This window comes from Eleutherodactylus coqui, chromosome 12 (assembly GCF_035609145.1).
Source record: "Eleutherodactylus coqui strain aEleCoq1 chromosome 12, aEleCoq1.hap1, whole genome shotgun sequence".
NCBI lineage: Eukaryota > Metazoa > Chordata > Amphibia > Anura > Eleutherodactylidae > Eleutherodactylus > Eleutherodactylus coqui.
Window position 1 is genome coordinate 121145550 of NC_089848.1, and position 15727 is coordinate 121161276.

The following is a 15727-nucleotide window of genomic DNA, read 5'->3' on the forward strand; positions in this document are numbered from 1 at the left end:
GCCAAATCTTTCTGTGTAAAGCCTCTGCACGCTTAAAAGATTGTCGGCCGTGTAAAAGGGCCTTTAGTAAGGTGACAAGTCTAGGCAATACATCCCAGATCACCATGATGGCAGCCGTAGTGATGCTGACTGCCGCTCTTAGACAGCTACAGACAGCCTGCTTGTGACCACGGTCTTATCTCGAATCCCAGCCCAGACGCGTTAGGACGCATGTACGCAGCGGATAGCGAGTTGCACCCAAAATTGTTGGGCGCAAGTCGCATCCCACAAATACCTCGTCTGTGAAGACACGGCGCATGCCAAGTCCCCGTCTGTTTCAGACTTACACGAAAATAAGACCTGCTTCACCTGTTATCGCCTCGCACGATCCGTGCAAGAGGACCATCGCCGTGTGCATTCAGCCAGTGACCATGACGGGTTATTACGAGGCGCGAGCGGCGCAATCACAGAACGTGCGCATTGTCATGTCCGTATTAATACGGCCTTACATATGTAAACACCAATACAAGAATGGCGCGCCGCACACTTCTACAGTCTGGCATCTCTTGTGAGGGGGCAGCGGATGCTTTTATTTCCCCCAGAAACTTACCAGAAAACTTTGCTCACATAAAGCCGCCTGTAGAAGATGCGCGGCGTCGGCCATGTTTGGCGAACAGCACAACACTCCGTACAACTTGGTGATATATATTAACCCCTTAACGACCAGCCCATAGTGTTTTTACGTCCTCCCGAAGTGGGCTTTATTCTCTGAGGACGTAAAAACATGTGTCCTGCAGAGAATAATGCCCCTCGGGCTCTGGACGTGACAGCTCCATGCTGTCGGTGTCCGCAGGTAGCTGACAGCATGGAGCGGTCATCCCGGGCTGTTCGGAGCCCCCCCCCCCCCCCCGGCATTGCGATCGGCGCTATGCAATGGATAGCGCCAATCGCAAAAAAGTAAATAAAAGTGCAATAAAAGTTAAAGCTTCAGCTGCCCTGATGGATCGGATCCATTGGAGCAGCTGAAAGTACTCACCGAGGTCCGCCGCACGACTAACCGCTGTCCCGATGCTCCGGGCGCCGTAGCCGTCCTTCTGCGCATGCGCGCCAGGCGGCATTACGTCAGCCGCATGCGCAGAAGACCCGGCGGCGCGGGAGATTTAAAGTCTCCTGGCTCCCGGCTCCTGTAGGTAGCCGGGAGGCAGGAGATGTCAGCGGGGACTGCGGTGAGCGATCCCTGGTACCGCGATCGCCGTTATGCAATGGATAACGACGATTGCGGAAAAGTGAAAAAAAGTGTAAAAAAAGAAAAGTTTCACCTCCCCTCATGGATCGGATCCATGAGGGGAGGTGAAAATACTCACCTCAGGTCCGCCGATGTCCTCCGGCCGGTGTCGGGACCCCCCGCTGGCTTCTGCGATGTGCCGATGCGGCGCGCATGCGCAGAAGCCGGTGAGCCCAGCAGATTCAAATCCTCCCTGCACCCGGCTGTCACAGATAGCCGAGTGCAGGGAGATATGACTGGGGGCCGCTGTATGCGGTTTCCAGTCATATGATCACCGTTATCCATCAGATAACGGTGATCATATAAAGTTAAAAAGTAAAAAAAAAAAAAAAGTTAAAAGTAAAAAAAAGTTTAAAAAGTTAAAGTTTCATCTCCCCTTATGGATGGTATCCGTAAGGGGGGATGACATTACGCACCCAAGGTCCCGGATTTGTTCCCTGGTGGGATGTTGATCCGCGGACCTTACCCCAGCTTCGGCACATGCGCCCGTCAGCGTGATGGCGGACGCATGCGCAAAAGTGAAAGATTGCCCAAGAAATATAAAATCTCCCTGCTGCTGGCAGAAAAGGTCGCCAAGAGCCTGGAGATGTCACGGGGGGCCGCGGTATGCGGTTACTGGTCACGTGATCGCCGTTATCCAATGCATAATGGTGATCACGTAAAAGTTCTTTAAAAAGTGGCAGTTTCATCTCCCCTCACCGATGCGATCGGTTGGGGGGAGATAAAACATCTTCTCGGAGGCTTCCGCATTTGAATCCAGATGCGATTATCCTCCATGGACCCTTCCGGCTGCTGCGCATGCGCCCGCCGGCAAAATGCCGGACACATTCGCAGGAGCCAGGGAGCCCAGGAAATTTTACATCTCCTTGCTCCCAGTGACCAATGGTCGCTGAGTGCTTGGAGCAGTGACCGGCGGTCTCATTGAGCGGTCCCCGGTCACATGATAAAGTAGCGATCTAACATTAGGCCGATCACATATGACCGGAGAGGAATTACGGGTTCTGCATGCGCTTGATCAGCGGTAATCCACGGATCAATCGCATGCATTGGATTACACAATTCCCCCCAATTAGCGGGTCGCAATTAGGGAATCCACTCGCAGAAACAGAACACGGCATGCTATATTTTACCGCGGATATCCGCGACCTAGAGCCCATTCTGCTCTAAGACCGCGGATATACCCGCAGCCCATATGCAAACACATTGTGTACGGGCTGCGGGTACCCGGGTCATCTCTAAGCGACGGCGCGGGAAATGCAAACAAAAAACCGCCTGTGTGAGTAGGCAGTTATACGCAGTACATTACGCGGCCGTACGCAGGGTCACAGCCGGGCTCACAGCAAGCAGATTCCGCCTACGGCCGTGTGAGCCCGGCGTTATTCAGACCGCTACCTGTAATCCGTAATTTACAAGAAGCCCCGGGAACGCTCGCCTTCCTGCAGTTCCAGGAGCAGCTTGTTGAGCGCATTCTGTGTGAGACCGCTGCACCGCAGCAAAATTACAAAGCCTCACAGCGCCACTTTTTACACCCCATCCCCGCCGCTGAGGTTACGGAATACCCCCCAAAATACATGAGAGGAGAAGGGGGGGGGGGGGGGGATACCCGGTTTTCTTGCCCCATGTGCCCAATCCAACCAGCCTCCGTAATTACCTCTGTCTTCGGACATAAAACGCAGTTTATATTATTACCTTTATCTAATATTTAGGGAATGCCAAAAAATGGGGATGGCGGGGGGGGGGGGGGGGGGGGGGGATTATTTTTAGGAAGTCAGATTTTTTTCCGTATAAGTGGGCAATGGGGCCTGGAATTTATTCAGTTCTGCCCTGAAATCCAGCGGGCATTCCCTCCATTATGGGCCTAGCCATGTGTCCTGTAAGTAGATTAGGGCCACAATGGGTATGTTTCTGATCACGGGACAAACGGGGGTATCCATTTTGGGGTGAAAGTCTTCATTCCTATGTGCACTGTACAAAAAAAACAGTTTTTAAATTGACACAATTGCCAAACAAATGAAAATCGTAATTTTTTCCTTTTGCTTTGCTTAGATTCATTCAAATACTTTGGGGTCAAAATACGCAGTACACCCCTAGATGAATTTGTTAAGGGGTCTAGTTTTCAAAATGGGGTCATTTGTGGGGGTTCTCTATCATTTTGGACGCTCAATGTCTCTACAAGTGGGCAATGGGGACTGGAATTTATTCCGTTGTACCCTGAAATCCAACGGGTGCTCCTTCCATTATAGGCCTAGCTATGTTTCCTTTAAGTAGATTAGGGCCACAATGGGTATGTTTCTGAACACGGGACAAACGGGGGTATCCATTTTGGGGTGAACGTCTTCATTCCTATGTAAACTGTACAAAAAAAACCTGTTTTTAAATTGATACAATTGCCAAAAAAATGAAAATCGTAATTTTTTCCTTCTGCTTGGCTTAGATTCATTCAAAAACTGTGAAGTCAAAAAAGTCATCATACCCCTAGATAAATTTGTTAGGGGGCCTACTTTTCAAAATGGGGTCACTTGTGGGCGTTCTCCATCGTTTTGGTCACTCAATGGCTCTACAAGTGGGCAATGGGGACTAAATCTCCTTCAAGCAAAATTTCTGTTCCAAAAGCCACCGGTTGCTCCTTTCATTTTGGGCCCCATTGTGCATATAGACGTAAGATTAGGGCCACAATGGGTATGTTTCTGAGCACGGGACAAACAGGGGGATCCATTTTGGGGTGCAAGTCTTCATTCATATATGTGCAGTACAAAAAAACTGCTATTAAAATGACAGAATTACCAAAAAAATGAAAATTGTATTTTTTTTCCTTCGGCTTGGCTTAGATTCATTCAAAAACTGTGAAGTCAAAAAAGTCATCGTACCCCTAGATAAATTCGTTAGGGGGTCTACTTTTCAAAATAGGGTCACTTGTGGGGGTTCTCCATCGTTTTGGTCACTCAAGGGCTCTACAAGTGGGCAATGGGGCCTAAATCTCCTTCAAGCAAAATTTCTGTTCCGAAAGCCACCGCTTGCTCCTTTCATTTTGGGCCCCATTGTGCATATAGACGTAAGATTAGGGCCACAATGGGTATGTTTCTGAGCACGGGACAAACAGGGGTATCCATTCTGGGGTGCAAATCCTAATTTTCATGTGTACTATAGAAAAAAGTCCTGTCTTTAAAATGACATATTTGCAAAAATATGAAATTTTTGTTTTTCTCTTCTAAATTGCATTGACTCCTGAAAAAAAACTGTGGGGTTAAAATCCTCCTGACCCCCCTCAGTGAATACGTTAAGGGGTGTAGTTTTTAAAATGGGGTCATTTGTGGGGGTATCTATCATTCTGACTCCTATGAGCCTTTCCAATCTTGGATTGGTGTAGGAAAACAAACTGTTCCTCAAAATGCTGAAAAGTAATGTTACATTTGTACGTCTCCTAAATGGTTAAAAAAAAAAACGAAAGTTTTTCCAATGTGCGCCCAAAATAAAGTAAACGGGTGGAAATATAAATCTTAGCAAAAATTTCTATATTATGTTTGCACATATTTGAGATATTGCAGTTGGAAATGTGAAAAAAATGACGATTTCTTCAAAATTTTCCCAATTTTGGCGCTTTTAATAAATAAACACAAATTCTATCGGTCTTTTTTTCCCACCTAAATGAAGTACAACATGTGGCGAAAAAAACAATGTCAGAATCGCTTGGATATGAAAAACCTTTCTGGCCTTTTTCCATGCTAAAGTGACACGTGTCAGATTTGCAAAATTTGGCCTGGTCATTAAGGCGCAAACAGGCTTGGTCACTAAGGGGTTAATATTCTTGCTTTCTAAACAGCGAGCTTCACCATTACTGAAAAGTCTACGATTTCTTTTTTTTAATCTCTTCATTGGAATCTTAGCACAATAGTGCCCCCTGCTGGAAGCAAACAGCAATGCCAACACCAGACTGGCGAGCCCGGCACATTCTAACTCCTCCGAGTAGATTAGTTCCGGATCCTTTGCTGCAGCTAACGATTACTGTTATAAAGTCCCTCTTAGGACTAAACGGAGTAAAAAAGGCATAAAACATGGTTAAAAAGTCACAAACATTCCAACAAACAACTAAATTACGTAGTGAGGATCCCCAGGGGATCCCCGGGGCGCCCTCACATCCGCCCTGGGGCTTTCCTTCTCTGTTCCATTTTTTATGGTTGGCGCTCTACTGCATATAAATTCTCCCCGTGACCCCGGGGTGCAGCATAAAATCACGGGCCAAGTTTTCCGCGGATCAGCCTCAGAGTGACTTCCAACGAGGGGTTATCGGTGTTAGACTAGTCCAGTAGAGGGGGTGGGGGTGTCAGGATGTCACCGCTGAGCGCGTGGGGATTCCTAGTGTAACGGTGGGGAGAGCGTACAGAGAACTGCATAATCAAGAAAGAACCTGTGGATGGAAACAACTCGCCGCTGAAAGGGGTCGGAGGAGGACGTCAGGACTCGCTCTGATGAACAGCCATTGCAGTCAAGAGCAGCCAAATAGCAACACTAGAGCTCCAACTAAGTGCGTCCAAACACACAACTCGCCGTTCCTTAGCACTGATAGGACACAACAGCAGGCGACGCATTCAGCGCCATTGTGTCTAAGAGAAACAGAAAGCGACTCCAGTTGGCAAAAGAGCAATAAAATTGTTTTTCCACTGCTCAGTGCAGCCTCTCCTGGTCAGATGGATCCAGAGTCCTGTTGCTCCATGCTGATGTGAGGGTGAGAATTTGGCACAAGCAGCATGAATCGATGACCCCTTCCTGTCAGCCAGTCAGAACATGTCAGCACTGCCATCTAATATCAGTAATTGCTAGAAGCTTCCTGTCCGCAGGGGCCGATATTTCTGCAGAACAATTTCATCACCGAGTGGGATCTACACCAAGAAGAGCTGCTGCCATTCTGAAGGCCAAAAGGAGTCCAACGCTACAAGGTGGGGTCTCTAATGAATGAACGGTACATATCCGGCCGGGCACAGCGCCACCTAGAAATATCACAGGGGATAAGCAAAGCCAGAACAGATCATCCTTTATGCCAGGTTTGCTATTAGTCTGTAACCAAGGAGACACCTAGAGCTGCCAGGAGCTGTATACACTAAACGGTACATTTTTTCATCAAGTCTAATTGCAAAGTCACTACATTTCTTGTTTTAGAGGAAGAATTAAAAGGGGTTGTCCAGTCGCAAACTATTCATGGGCCTATAAGCAGAGTAGTCCACCAATACTGAACCAGTGGGGGTCCACTGCCTGGAACCCCTGCTGATCAGCTGTTTTTCAAACCAGTGCGTTTATGCTCGGATCTTATTTCTGCAGGAAGCAGACAGCTCCATTCTCACTGCAGTGGCCAGGTTTGGTATTGCAGGCCAAGTTGCCATTTAAATGAACTAGGCCGTAATTCCAAGCCTGTCCAAAGTAGCGGGAATAGAGCGGTCTGCTTCATAAACCAGCTCAGCGTACGAGAACACCGATCCAGAAAACAGCTGATCCGGCGGTGATCCTGGGGGTTGGACTGATCTACTGAGGGTCATGTAAACATTCCTGGCAACATCCCGCTATATGTTCAGTACAACAGTCATATAAAATGTGGTATATAATAAGAAAATAGAGGGCAGCAGTATTGTCTATACTTCTGTCGCCAACAGGACGGCGTCGGCATCCATGCAACGACGTCATCTCACCAAATACCGCCCCCTTGGCAATGTTCCCTCGACGTGAGCAGATTCCTTTAGTGAAAATTCAGGTTGCTCTTGCCACTTCAACTCCAGCTGGCAGCTCCGTGCCCACCAAGCCATGAGACACGGGCACAATCTCTGACTTTTACATGACCCCCGTCCTATTGATGGCCTATCCTGCAATAGTTTACAAATGGACAGCCCCTTTAAATGGGCGCAAAGGTGAAAATATCCAACAGTCGTACTTTTTCCTAATTTTGGAGTCTTTGACTAGAACGAACCGTTTTGCAGACTATTATCTTTGCGGTACTTTTGGAACTAATGAACTCTGGGAAGTGCCGGTCTAGCGATCTGACCTCTCCGGCCTCCGCCGCCACGAGAACGCTCCGATACGAGACACTCCGGGCGATAATGACTCTCTCTCCATTAATTGGCCGTGCAATTTTTAGCACCGTTGGAAAGACCTAAATGCAGTTAATCTCTCGCAGGTCTGAGGTTGGAGTATAAGTTGTGACTGCCGAGCGCTAATGGACGGACGTGCGATCAGCGGACATTACTGTACAGCCTGACGAGTGACAATATCTTCTCCTAATTGCCGGCTCCACGGACACCATGAATTAGTGACGGCGAGAAGAAGTCTTTTTATATCCTGCATGTCTTCTGGTCAAGTCAGGCAGGAGATTTCCCAGCATGCCCTTCCATCAGAACGCCGCGCACATATTTTCTTACCATCCGGCAGATGTATTTATGCCAAATCCAGACAAACAGGGACAAACCTGCGTTTGCTTAAATGCCACCAATCTACGGGGAAGATGCTAATTTGACCTTAGAATAACAGTCCGCTCGCCTCTCGCCAGGAAGGATCTCGTCGCGGTAAGCGTCATCCGCACAGACAGTTAATTAATGCGCTTTATTGGATTAGGTCAAAAATGTCTGAATCCCTGTTAATGTGAAGCTGGACACCGGGAACAAGGAGGGTGGCAGCTTGTGTAATGTCTTCAGACAGCGCCTGGAAGGTCTATGACAGCTCCAAGAACCCTGGAGGACGTTATTTCTGCGAGGTCGTAAGGGCGTCACATCTTACTTTTCTCACTCCTATCCCATCATATAGTTTTAGGCCCAAGTAGTTCTAGGAATTTGCTTTTGCCCAAGATTACACCGACGTGCCAAAAGTCACGGGAACTAATATTGCACAGGACCCTTCTAGCCCGTCGCAGTGCAGCAACTCCATATGGTGTCGAATGTACAAGTCACCAGAAGAGGTCTAGAGGGGAGACAACGAATGCCGTCAGGTGAGCCCCCCACAGCTCCAAGGTATTTGTAGAGGTATGCATGGACTTCACCACCACATCCCATAAATGCCGGGTGTTCATGCATACCCACGTGATTCATAGGAGCTCTCCAAAATGCTCCTCTAACCAATTCTGGACAACTTAGGCCCGATGGCACGGTGCGTTATCCTGCTGGAATGTCCCATTGTTGGGGGTACATAAAGTTCACGAGGGCCTGCAAATTGCCACCAAGCACTGAAAGGTACCTGGCATCGGCCAATAACATGTTTAGGTGGACCAATGGAGCCAACCCATGCCATGAGAACACCCAGAACCAGTGTGGAACCACCACCAGCCTGCACAGTGCCTTGTCAACTATGTCTTCATGGGGTCTGTGCCATACACGAACCCTACCATCAGCCCAAAACAATTGGTACCGTGACTCTTTGGACTATGCTACATGCTGTCAGCCCTCTAGGGTCCAGTTAGTGACCTCACAAGCCCCGGTGAGCCGCTGTGTCCGGTGTTTGGAGTAACACAGGCCTTTGGTGGGTCTTCTGCTTCCGTATCCCATGGAAGCTAAAGAGCGCTGCCCGGACCTCCGGGATCTGTGTCTGGGGCCTCCTGCACTGAATACGATCTTTGCCGCAGTTACTTGTCTATTTGCATGGACAATTCTAGTCAGACGCCGCTGATCGCGATCATTAAGCACGCGTGCGCGGCCACTGTGGGTAATAATGCCTTCTACAGTGTATTCCCGGTACACACGATACTGAGGATCAAGGAAAGTTAAATGCCGCACAACTTCGGAAATGGAATGTCCCATTCATCTTGCACCCGCTCTCATGCCTTGCGCCAACTCGGATAATGCACATTGTCTTGCTATCAGCACGCTGGCCGACGTTCAACCTCCCTCACAAGATAGCAGCTCACAACCTACACAGGTGTTGGGCGTCCCAAGCGTCATCTGATGTAACACCACGTCATCATCAACTCATGTATTACTATCCCATGACTTCTGACACGTCCATGTATAATAGTTATAAAAAGTCTCATTAAAGATAATTAAAAGCTAAGATTCATCAAGAGTGCCACAGTGCTCAGCCAATCAGAGGCAGCGCTTCCTAGAGGCGGGAAATTTTCAATCCCCGGCCAGAAGACATGCCTGAAGACCAGTGCCGGGGACAGGGGAGAAGATGCAGCAGAGCCAGACAGCGCTTCTTAGGTGATGTATGTGATTTTTTTTTCCTGCAGCTAGGGCTTATTTTTAAGGTAGGGCTTACATTTCAAGCCCTCGCGCCCCTCCTCTCCCCCCCCCCCCCCGCCCCCTACGGAGAATCCTTGCACGAGGTGCTAAAGAGTCACGCAGTTTCCTTCATCCCTACCATTCTGGGGTACATATGACTTTTTGATTGCTTTTTAGTACATTTTTTTCTTGGAGACGGGGTGAGCAAAAAAAGCCCCGCAATTCTGACGGTCACTGAGGTGTAAGTAATGCGTTACTTTGATACATCAGGCGTTTATGGACACACCAATATCATATATGTGCTTTTGTTTTATTATCTAGATTCTTTTATTAGAAATATGGCAAAAGGTTGTTGTTGTTTTTTTACTTTTATTACCTTTTATTTTTTTGTATTAGTAAAACTTTTTTTTCTTTACTTATCTTTACTTTTTTTTTTTAGGGTAAGATGTCATGCTTTGATCGCTCCTGCAATAGGATGTAATGCCATAGCAGACAGAATTAATGGCTGCATTTAGCCCCTTTAGTGGCACGCCCGGAAAATCTTGCTGCACTGACCATGCAGTTAAACCTCGGAAGATTTCCGTGGACAGCTCTAGTGCTGAAATGCTGGCCAGGACACACAGTTATTGTGCCACTGTACATGTTTGCCACTTTGAATTACCTTAGGAAAATCTCCGGGGTTTGCTGCGCTGACATGGTAATAATAAACCTGCCACTGAAGGGGTTAAAGGGTTAACAGTTCCTATGAACTGTGCGGCTTACTGGAGCTGTTGCGACCGGGTCTCGGCTGTAAGAGACAGCCAGCAGTCGCAATGTGTGGAGCGAGATCGCCCCGCGATCTACCTTCATACATACTCAAACGTGCAGGACGTAACTGTCCGTCCCGTAGCGTTAAGGGGTTAAATCACTTTGCCGCCATCTTCTGACAGCCATAGTGTTTTTTCTATTTTCGGTCGCTGGGGCTGTGTGAAGGATTAACCCTTTGCAGGGCGATCTGTGGTTTGTATTGGTAGGATATTGAAGTATATACGACTTTTTGACCGCTTTTAATTACAATTTTGTCTTGGGAGTCCGAGTGACACAGATCTGACCTTTATGGATGCCGCGATACAAAATATGTTTTTTATGTTAAAATGGGAAAAGGTTGTGTTTTAATGAAAAAAATCTCTTAATATTGTTTATTTTTATTATAAGGATAACCCCCCCCCCACTCATTTTTAACTTTGAACTTGTGATTGTTCATACAATATACTGCAGTACTTCAGTATCGCACTATATGGCATTCCTGCAGGCATTCTATTAAGTCTGGCCACAGGCAGGTCTTAGGCCTCATGTCCACGGGGAAAATCAGGCCCGCTACGGATTCTCCATGGAGAATCCGCAGCGGGTCCCTCCTGCCCCGCGGACATGAGCGCTGAAAATAAGAATAAATCAGAATAAACTCACCTCCCGCCCGCTCCGGATCCTTCCTTCGCTGCGGCGTCATCTTCTCTGCGTCGCGGCCGGATCTTCTTTCTTCGGCCCGGCGGATGCGTAGGATGACGTCGGTGACGTGCCCCGCGCATGCGCCGGCCCGAAGCAAAATGATCCGGCCGCGACTGAGAGAAGATGGCGCCGCGCCGAAGAGAAGAACTGGAGCGTGTGAGTAAAATCTGATTTTTGTCTCCCGCGGATCCGGACGGCTTCCATAGGCTTCAATAGAAGCCCGCGGGAGCCGTCCCCGCGGGAGACCCGCATGAAAATGGAGCATGGTCCAGATTTTTTCATGCTCCATTTTTTTTAAAAACCTTTTATTGACCATCTGCGGGTATTTATCTACCCGCGGGTGGTCAATGCATCCCTATGGGATGCGGATCGGCGGGCGGGAGTTAAAATCCGCTGCGGATTTTAATTCTTCTTTTGCCCGTGGACATGAGGCCTTAATAGGCAGGGATATTTGACACAAGGCTGCCATGCTACCCCAACAGCATCCCACAAATTCATTGCAAGGGGGGCATTTTGGAAATAGAAGGTAGCCCCCCTTGCTCTGTCAGGCCATTTAAATGTTTTGGTCAAGACTGAAAGCTGCATCTAAAGGGTTAACAGCTGTGACTGTAGTACTCTCTGATTGCAGCCGTTCCAGTCAGATGTCAGTTATCAGACAGTTGGCAATTGTTGGGACCCAAACTGATGACTAGAACTACCGTGAGGTGTTGCTGCACCTTCACTACCAGCCAAAGGATTCAGAACAGCTCAGTTTTTCCAGTCATTTTTTACATTAAACACGGTTGAAGTCCAGAAAAGAACGTGAAAAACGTCAAAAGGTTCAAACGCAAGTTAAAAACAAAAATATTATCGCATTTTAATGTGAAACGCCACAATAGTCAGAAGTTATGATTTTACACAAATGGCTTTTTCCAGGGATCACATGAAGGACGGCTGCTCTGCAGGAAGAAATTAATGGTTTGAAATTGGATGCAAACCATCCCTACAGCTGGCTCAACTTTTGTAGATTACTTTCAAACCCTTTGACTCTATATAACCAATGTTGGAACAGACCTCTAGGCCAGGATTTGGACAGTTTTGCTCTTCAGAACAGAGCACGCTAGACAGAAAGGGCTACCACAGCATTTTGATGTGCCATGCAATACCCTCGATGTACGCCTAGTTGATCATGGGTTCATACAGCAAGACAATGGTCAAAAACCTACTTCTTAAGTAGTTCTGACATAACCTAGAAGACAAGAAGAAACCGGTAGGCTTCAAAGAATGGAATGGCCCGCACAGCCTCCAGACTTAACCCCATTGAGCTTGTTTGGGAGGAACTAGACAGACGGGTGAAAGCAAAGCGACCTACAAGTGCAGCACATTTGTGGGAACTTCTGCAACAATATATGAATGCAACTGTTGAAAGAATGTCTCCATGGTGTAAAGCTGTTATATCAGCCAGTGGGGGCGACTGTGAAGAGTCACAAATCTAGATTTAATGTGGTGAAACAAAGTTAGTCCTCTATTTGTATTCATCTTAACTTACTTGTTTTCTGTTTTCATTTCAAAGTACATTTGAGACATTAAACTGTGAAAATAGCGATAAAACTGGATAAATTGAGGTGTTCTAAAACTGTTGACCAGTAGTGTAACTACAGCGCAACGACCCTTTCCAGGTCAAAAAGTGGCGCCATGTGCGAGCTGTAACAGGGTCACATACAAGTGAAAAACGCCACAGTCCGCCAGACTGGTGCCCCAACGACCACACCGGACGGTAACGGATCATCCAAGTACGATACATCTAAAGTACAGTCAGACGGTTTATTGGAGGAGGTCACTAACCGATCCAATGATGACTTTTCCCTCGGCACATGAGTAATCACCCCGCACTGGATGGAATGATCGGTCATATAGATTTTTACAGACAGGAGGGATGACCTCTATATGAGCCACACCAGAGAGCTACTATGGAAACCCCCCTAACCTGCCACCACTTACCCCCACAAAATCAGATCTCCAAAGTCAATAGGGTGGTCCCTATAAGGCAGCGCTCACCCTCGGCGTTGTGTAACCGCAGCAAAAAACACAAATAATGATTTAAAAGGAAATTTAAAAAAGGAAAAAAAAAAGAATTAAAATGTCTTTTTTTTCCTTTTTGTTTTTTGCTGCGTTTCAAAAAAGCGGCAAGAAACGACAAATGTGAACGCTGCCTAGGGCTTCTTTCCCACGAGCGTATATCAGCCGGCCGTTTTCACGGCCGGCTAATATACGCTGTGATCTGATGCATTGGATTCCAGTGCATCAGATCACATCGCCATATTCCTGAGAAGTAAAAGCGCCCCGCCGGTCAATATAGCGCCGGGCGTTTTTACATTGGGCCGGAATACGTCAGCAGCTGCATGGGCTCCCATGCAGGCTCACCTCTCTTCTCCTCCCCACTCGTTCCTTGCAATGGGAGGGGGGGCAGAACAGAGGCGGAGCCAAGCGCCAGCCCGCCACCTCCCATTGCTGGCTGTGGACAAGGGGCGGGACATGGGCAGAGATAAGCTCCCGCCCCTTGTCTATAGCCATCAATGGGTGGAGGCGGGGCAGGACGGCGCTTAGCTCTGCCCCACCCCCTCCCATTGCAAAGACTGAGCGGGGAGGAGAAAAGAGGTGAGCCTGTGATGGGGAGGGAGGGAAAAGGGCTGACAGCATAGTAGTCTCGGCGTATATGCGACGGGACTCATGCCGTCTGAACAGGCGCACAAATGTTTGATTTGTTCGCCCGTTCCAGTTTTATCTCTCCCAACGTAGTGTATATTGGCCGGCCGTGAAAACAGCGGGCGATATACGCTTGTGGGAAAGAAGCCTAACACGAATGGAGCTGAAGAAGCTCTCCACTGAAATGGGAGTAGGACACCTTATTCTCTACGCCATCAGGACGCCAAGTCTGACTTCCATGACACGTGCAAAGTCATAACAGTGGAGAGCGGTTGTCCGGTACTACTGATGGGCTATCCTCAGGAAAGGTCATCCACAGCTGATCGTCGGGGTCCGCGGCTTGTGATCGCCACAGTTCAGCCGCTTCCTGAGCTTGCTGTCATTGCAGATAGCTCTGTCTGTACTGCAGCGGCTCAGATAGCTCTGTCTGTACTGCAGCGGCTCAGATAGCTCTGTCTGTACTGCAGCGGCTCAGATAGCTCTGTCTGTACTGCAGCGGCTCAGATAGCTCCCATGCAATTCAATGTGGTACCAACCTGGGCCGCTGCAATACAGACAGCGCTACCTGCTTCCAGCGATCAGCAGGCATCCCAGCGGCGGACCTCTGCCGATCAATTGCTGATGAACTGCATGGACACCTCATCTGTGCGACGTGCAGGAGACCGCACACTGTAAGCACTATTCTCACATGAATGGCATATATTGTGATTTTTTCCATGTTGCATATATCACACATACACAAGAGCCGTGCAGCAATCAGAATAGGCGGCGCCAGAACCTAATGGCCCCGGGAGGTACTTACTGGTCAGCTTGTTGTGGCTCAGGATCAGCTGAGTGATGTTCGACAGCGTGACTAGAGAAAAAAAGACAAAGCCGTCAGTACGATGGACATCCGACATACGCCGCGTCTCACGGAATACACGGCGCAGAAACCTAATTGGCGTCACCGATACGAACCGTTTTAACCCCCTTATTAGGGAATTCTGTATTAGTAGATTGTCAGGTCTGCAATCTTCATCTATTAGCTGGGGAGATGGATTGGTGGGGGTCTCAGAGGTCGGACCCCACAGACCCTATAGCGAGGGCACATCCTAGTAATCCGCCATCCCCTTCACAATCAGACACCCCTCACTGAGATCGCCCGCGCCGAGGAATGGGACGCAGAATTTTCCATGTAAATTTCACCTCTAAAAGCCGCAGCAAAATTCACAATTTTCTGCCGTCGCTCCACAGCGTCATTGGGCAACATCGCCGCGCCGAATTTTGGCATCTTTCCGCTTCAAGAAGCGACATGATATTTCTTGGTGCGGAAACGCAGTTTTCTATGTCGGATTTCTGCACGTGGATTTTGCCCACTGACGGGGCTCAGAGCTGCACCAAAACAGCGCCTTCTGACGCGGATTCCATCGCGCGAACAGTCAGGGTCCGCTCAAAACTCACACCAAAATCAGTGTCCAATAGACGTGTTTAGGACCGCGTGCGCACGGGGCTCGGAGAAGACTACGATTTTCAGTCGGTATGCACGATACGGGTACCACGGTAAACAGGAAGCAGGCGAGTACCAAAAAAATACAGCCCCCGCCCCCCTGTCCCCAACCCTTTAGGCAGGTGGCGGTTCCCTTTAAATGGACAATCACTCTAACCCTCACAGACACGGAACGGACCAAACTAACGCAAGCGGACATTTTTTACATCATTATCTTACATTTTAGACTCCTGCGGCGCCGCTGCGCCTTCTTACCCCCAGCAGGTTTTCATCACACCTTTTGTTTTCCGGTGACGCGGCTGCAGGAGGGCTGGTTGTATTTTTCTATTGCAGCATTTAGCGCAGCGAATAAGTATTAAACATCTTTTAAAGTTTTTTAAAAATGGGTGCGATTGAAAAAAAAAAAAACACAACTGCGCCATTTTAAGGCCCTTCGGGGGTCTGCTGTTTTTAGGATTCTCGCAGTGCAGTCAAAATGACAGGTTATCGTTTTTCTGTGGATCGTCAGGATTACGGCGACCCCAAATGTATCGTTTTTATGCTGCGCCACTTCATAAAATACCTTTTGAAGAACAAAAATATTTCTGTCGCCATCTTTTAACCCCCATTAGGCCTCCT

General features: G+C 48.2%; 1 protein-coding gene across 1 annotated transcript in view; it reads right to left on the reverse strand.

The window, feature by feature from the left end:
- The window catches only part of RSU1 (Ras suppressor protein 1), a 160471-nt gene that overhangs the window by 142405 nt on the left and 2339 nt on the right, over positions 1 to 15727 (reverse strand). The window contains exon 3 of the mRNA XM_066585784.1: positions 14426 to 14476. Coding sequence (XP_066441881.1) covers positions 14426 to 14476 — 51 coding nt within the window. The remainder of the gene's footprint in view (positions 1 to 14425; positions 14477 to 15727) is intronic.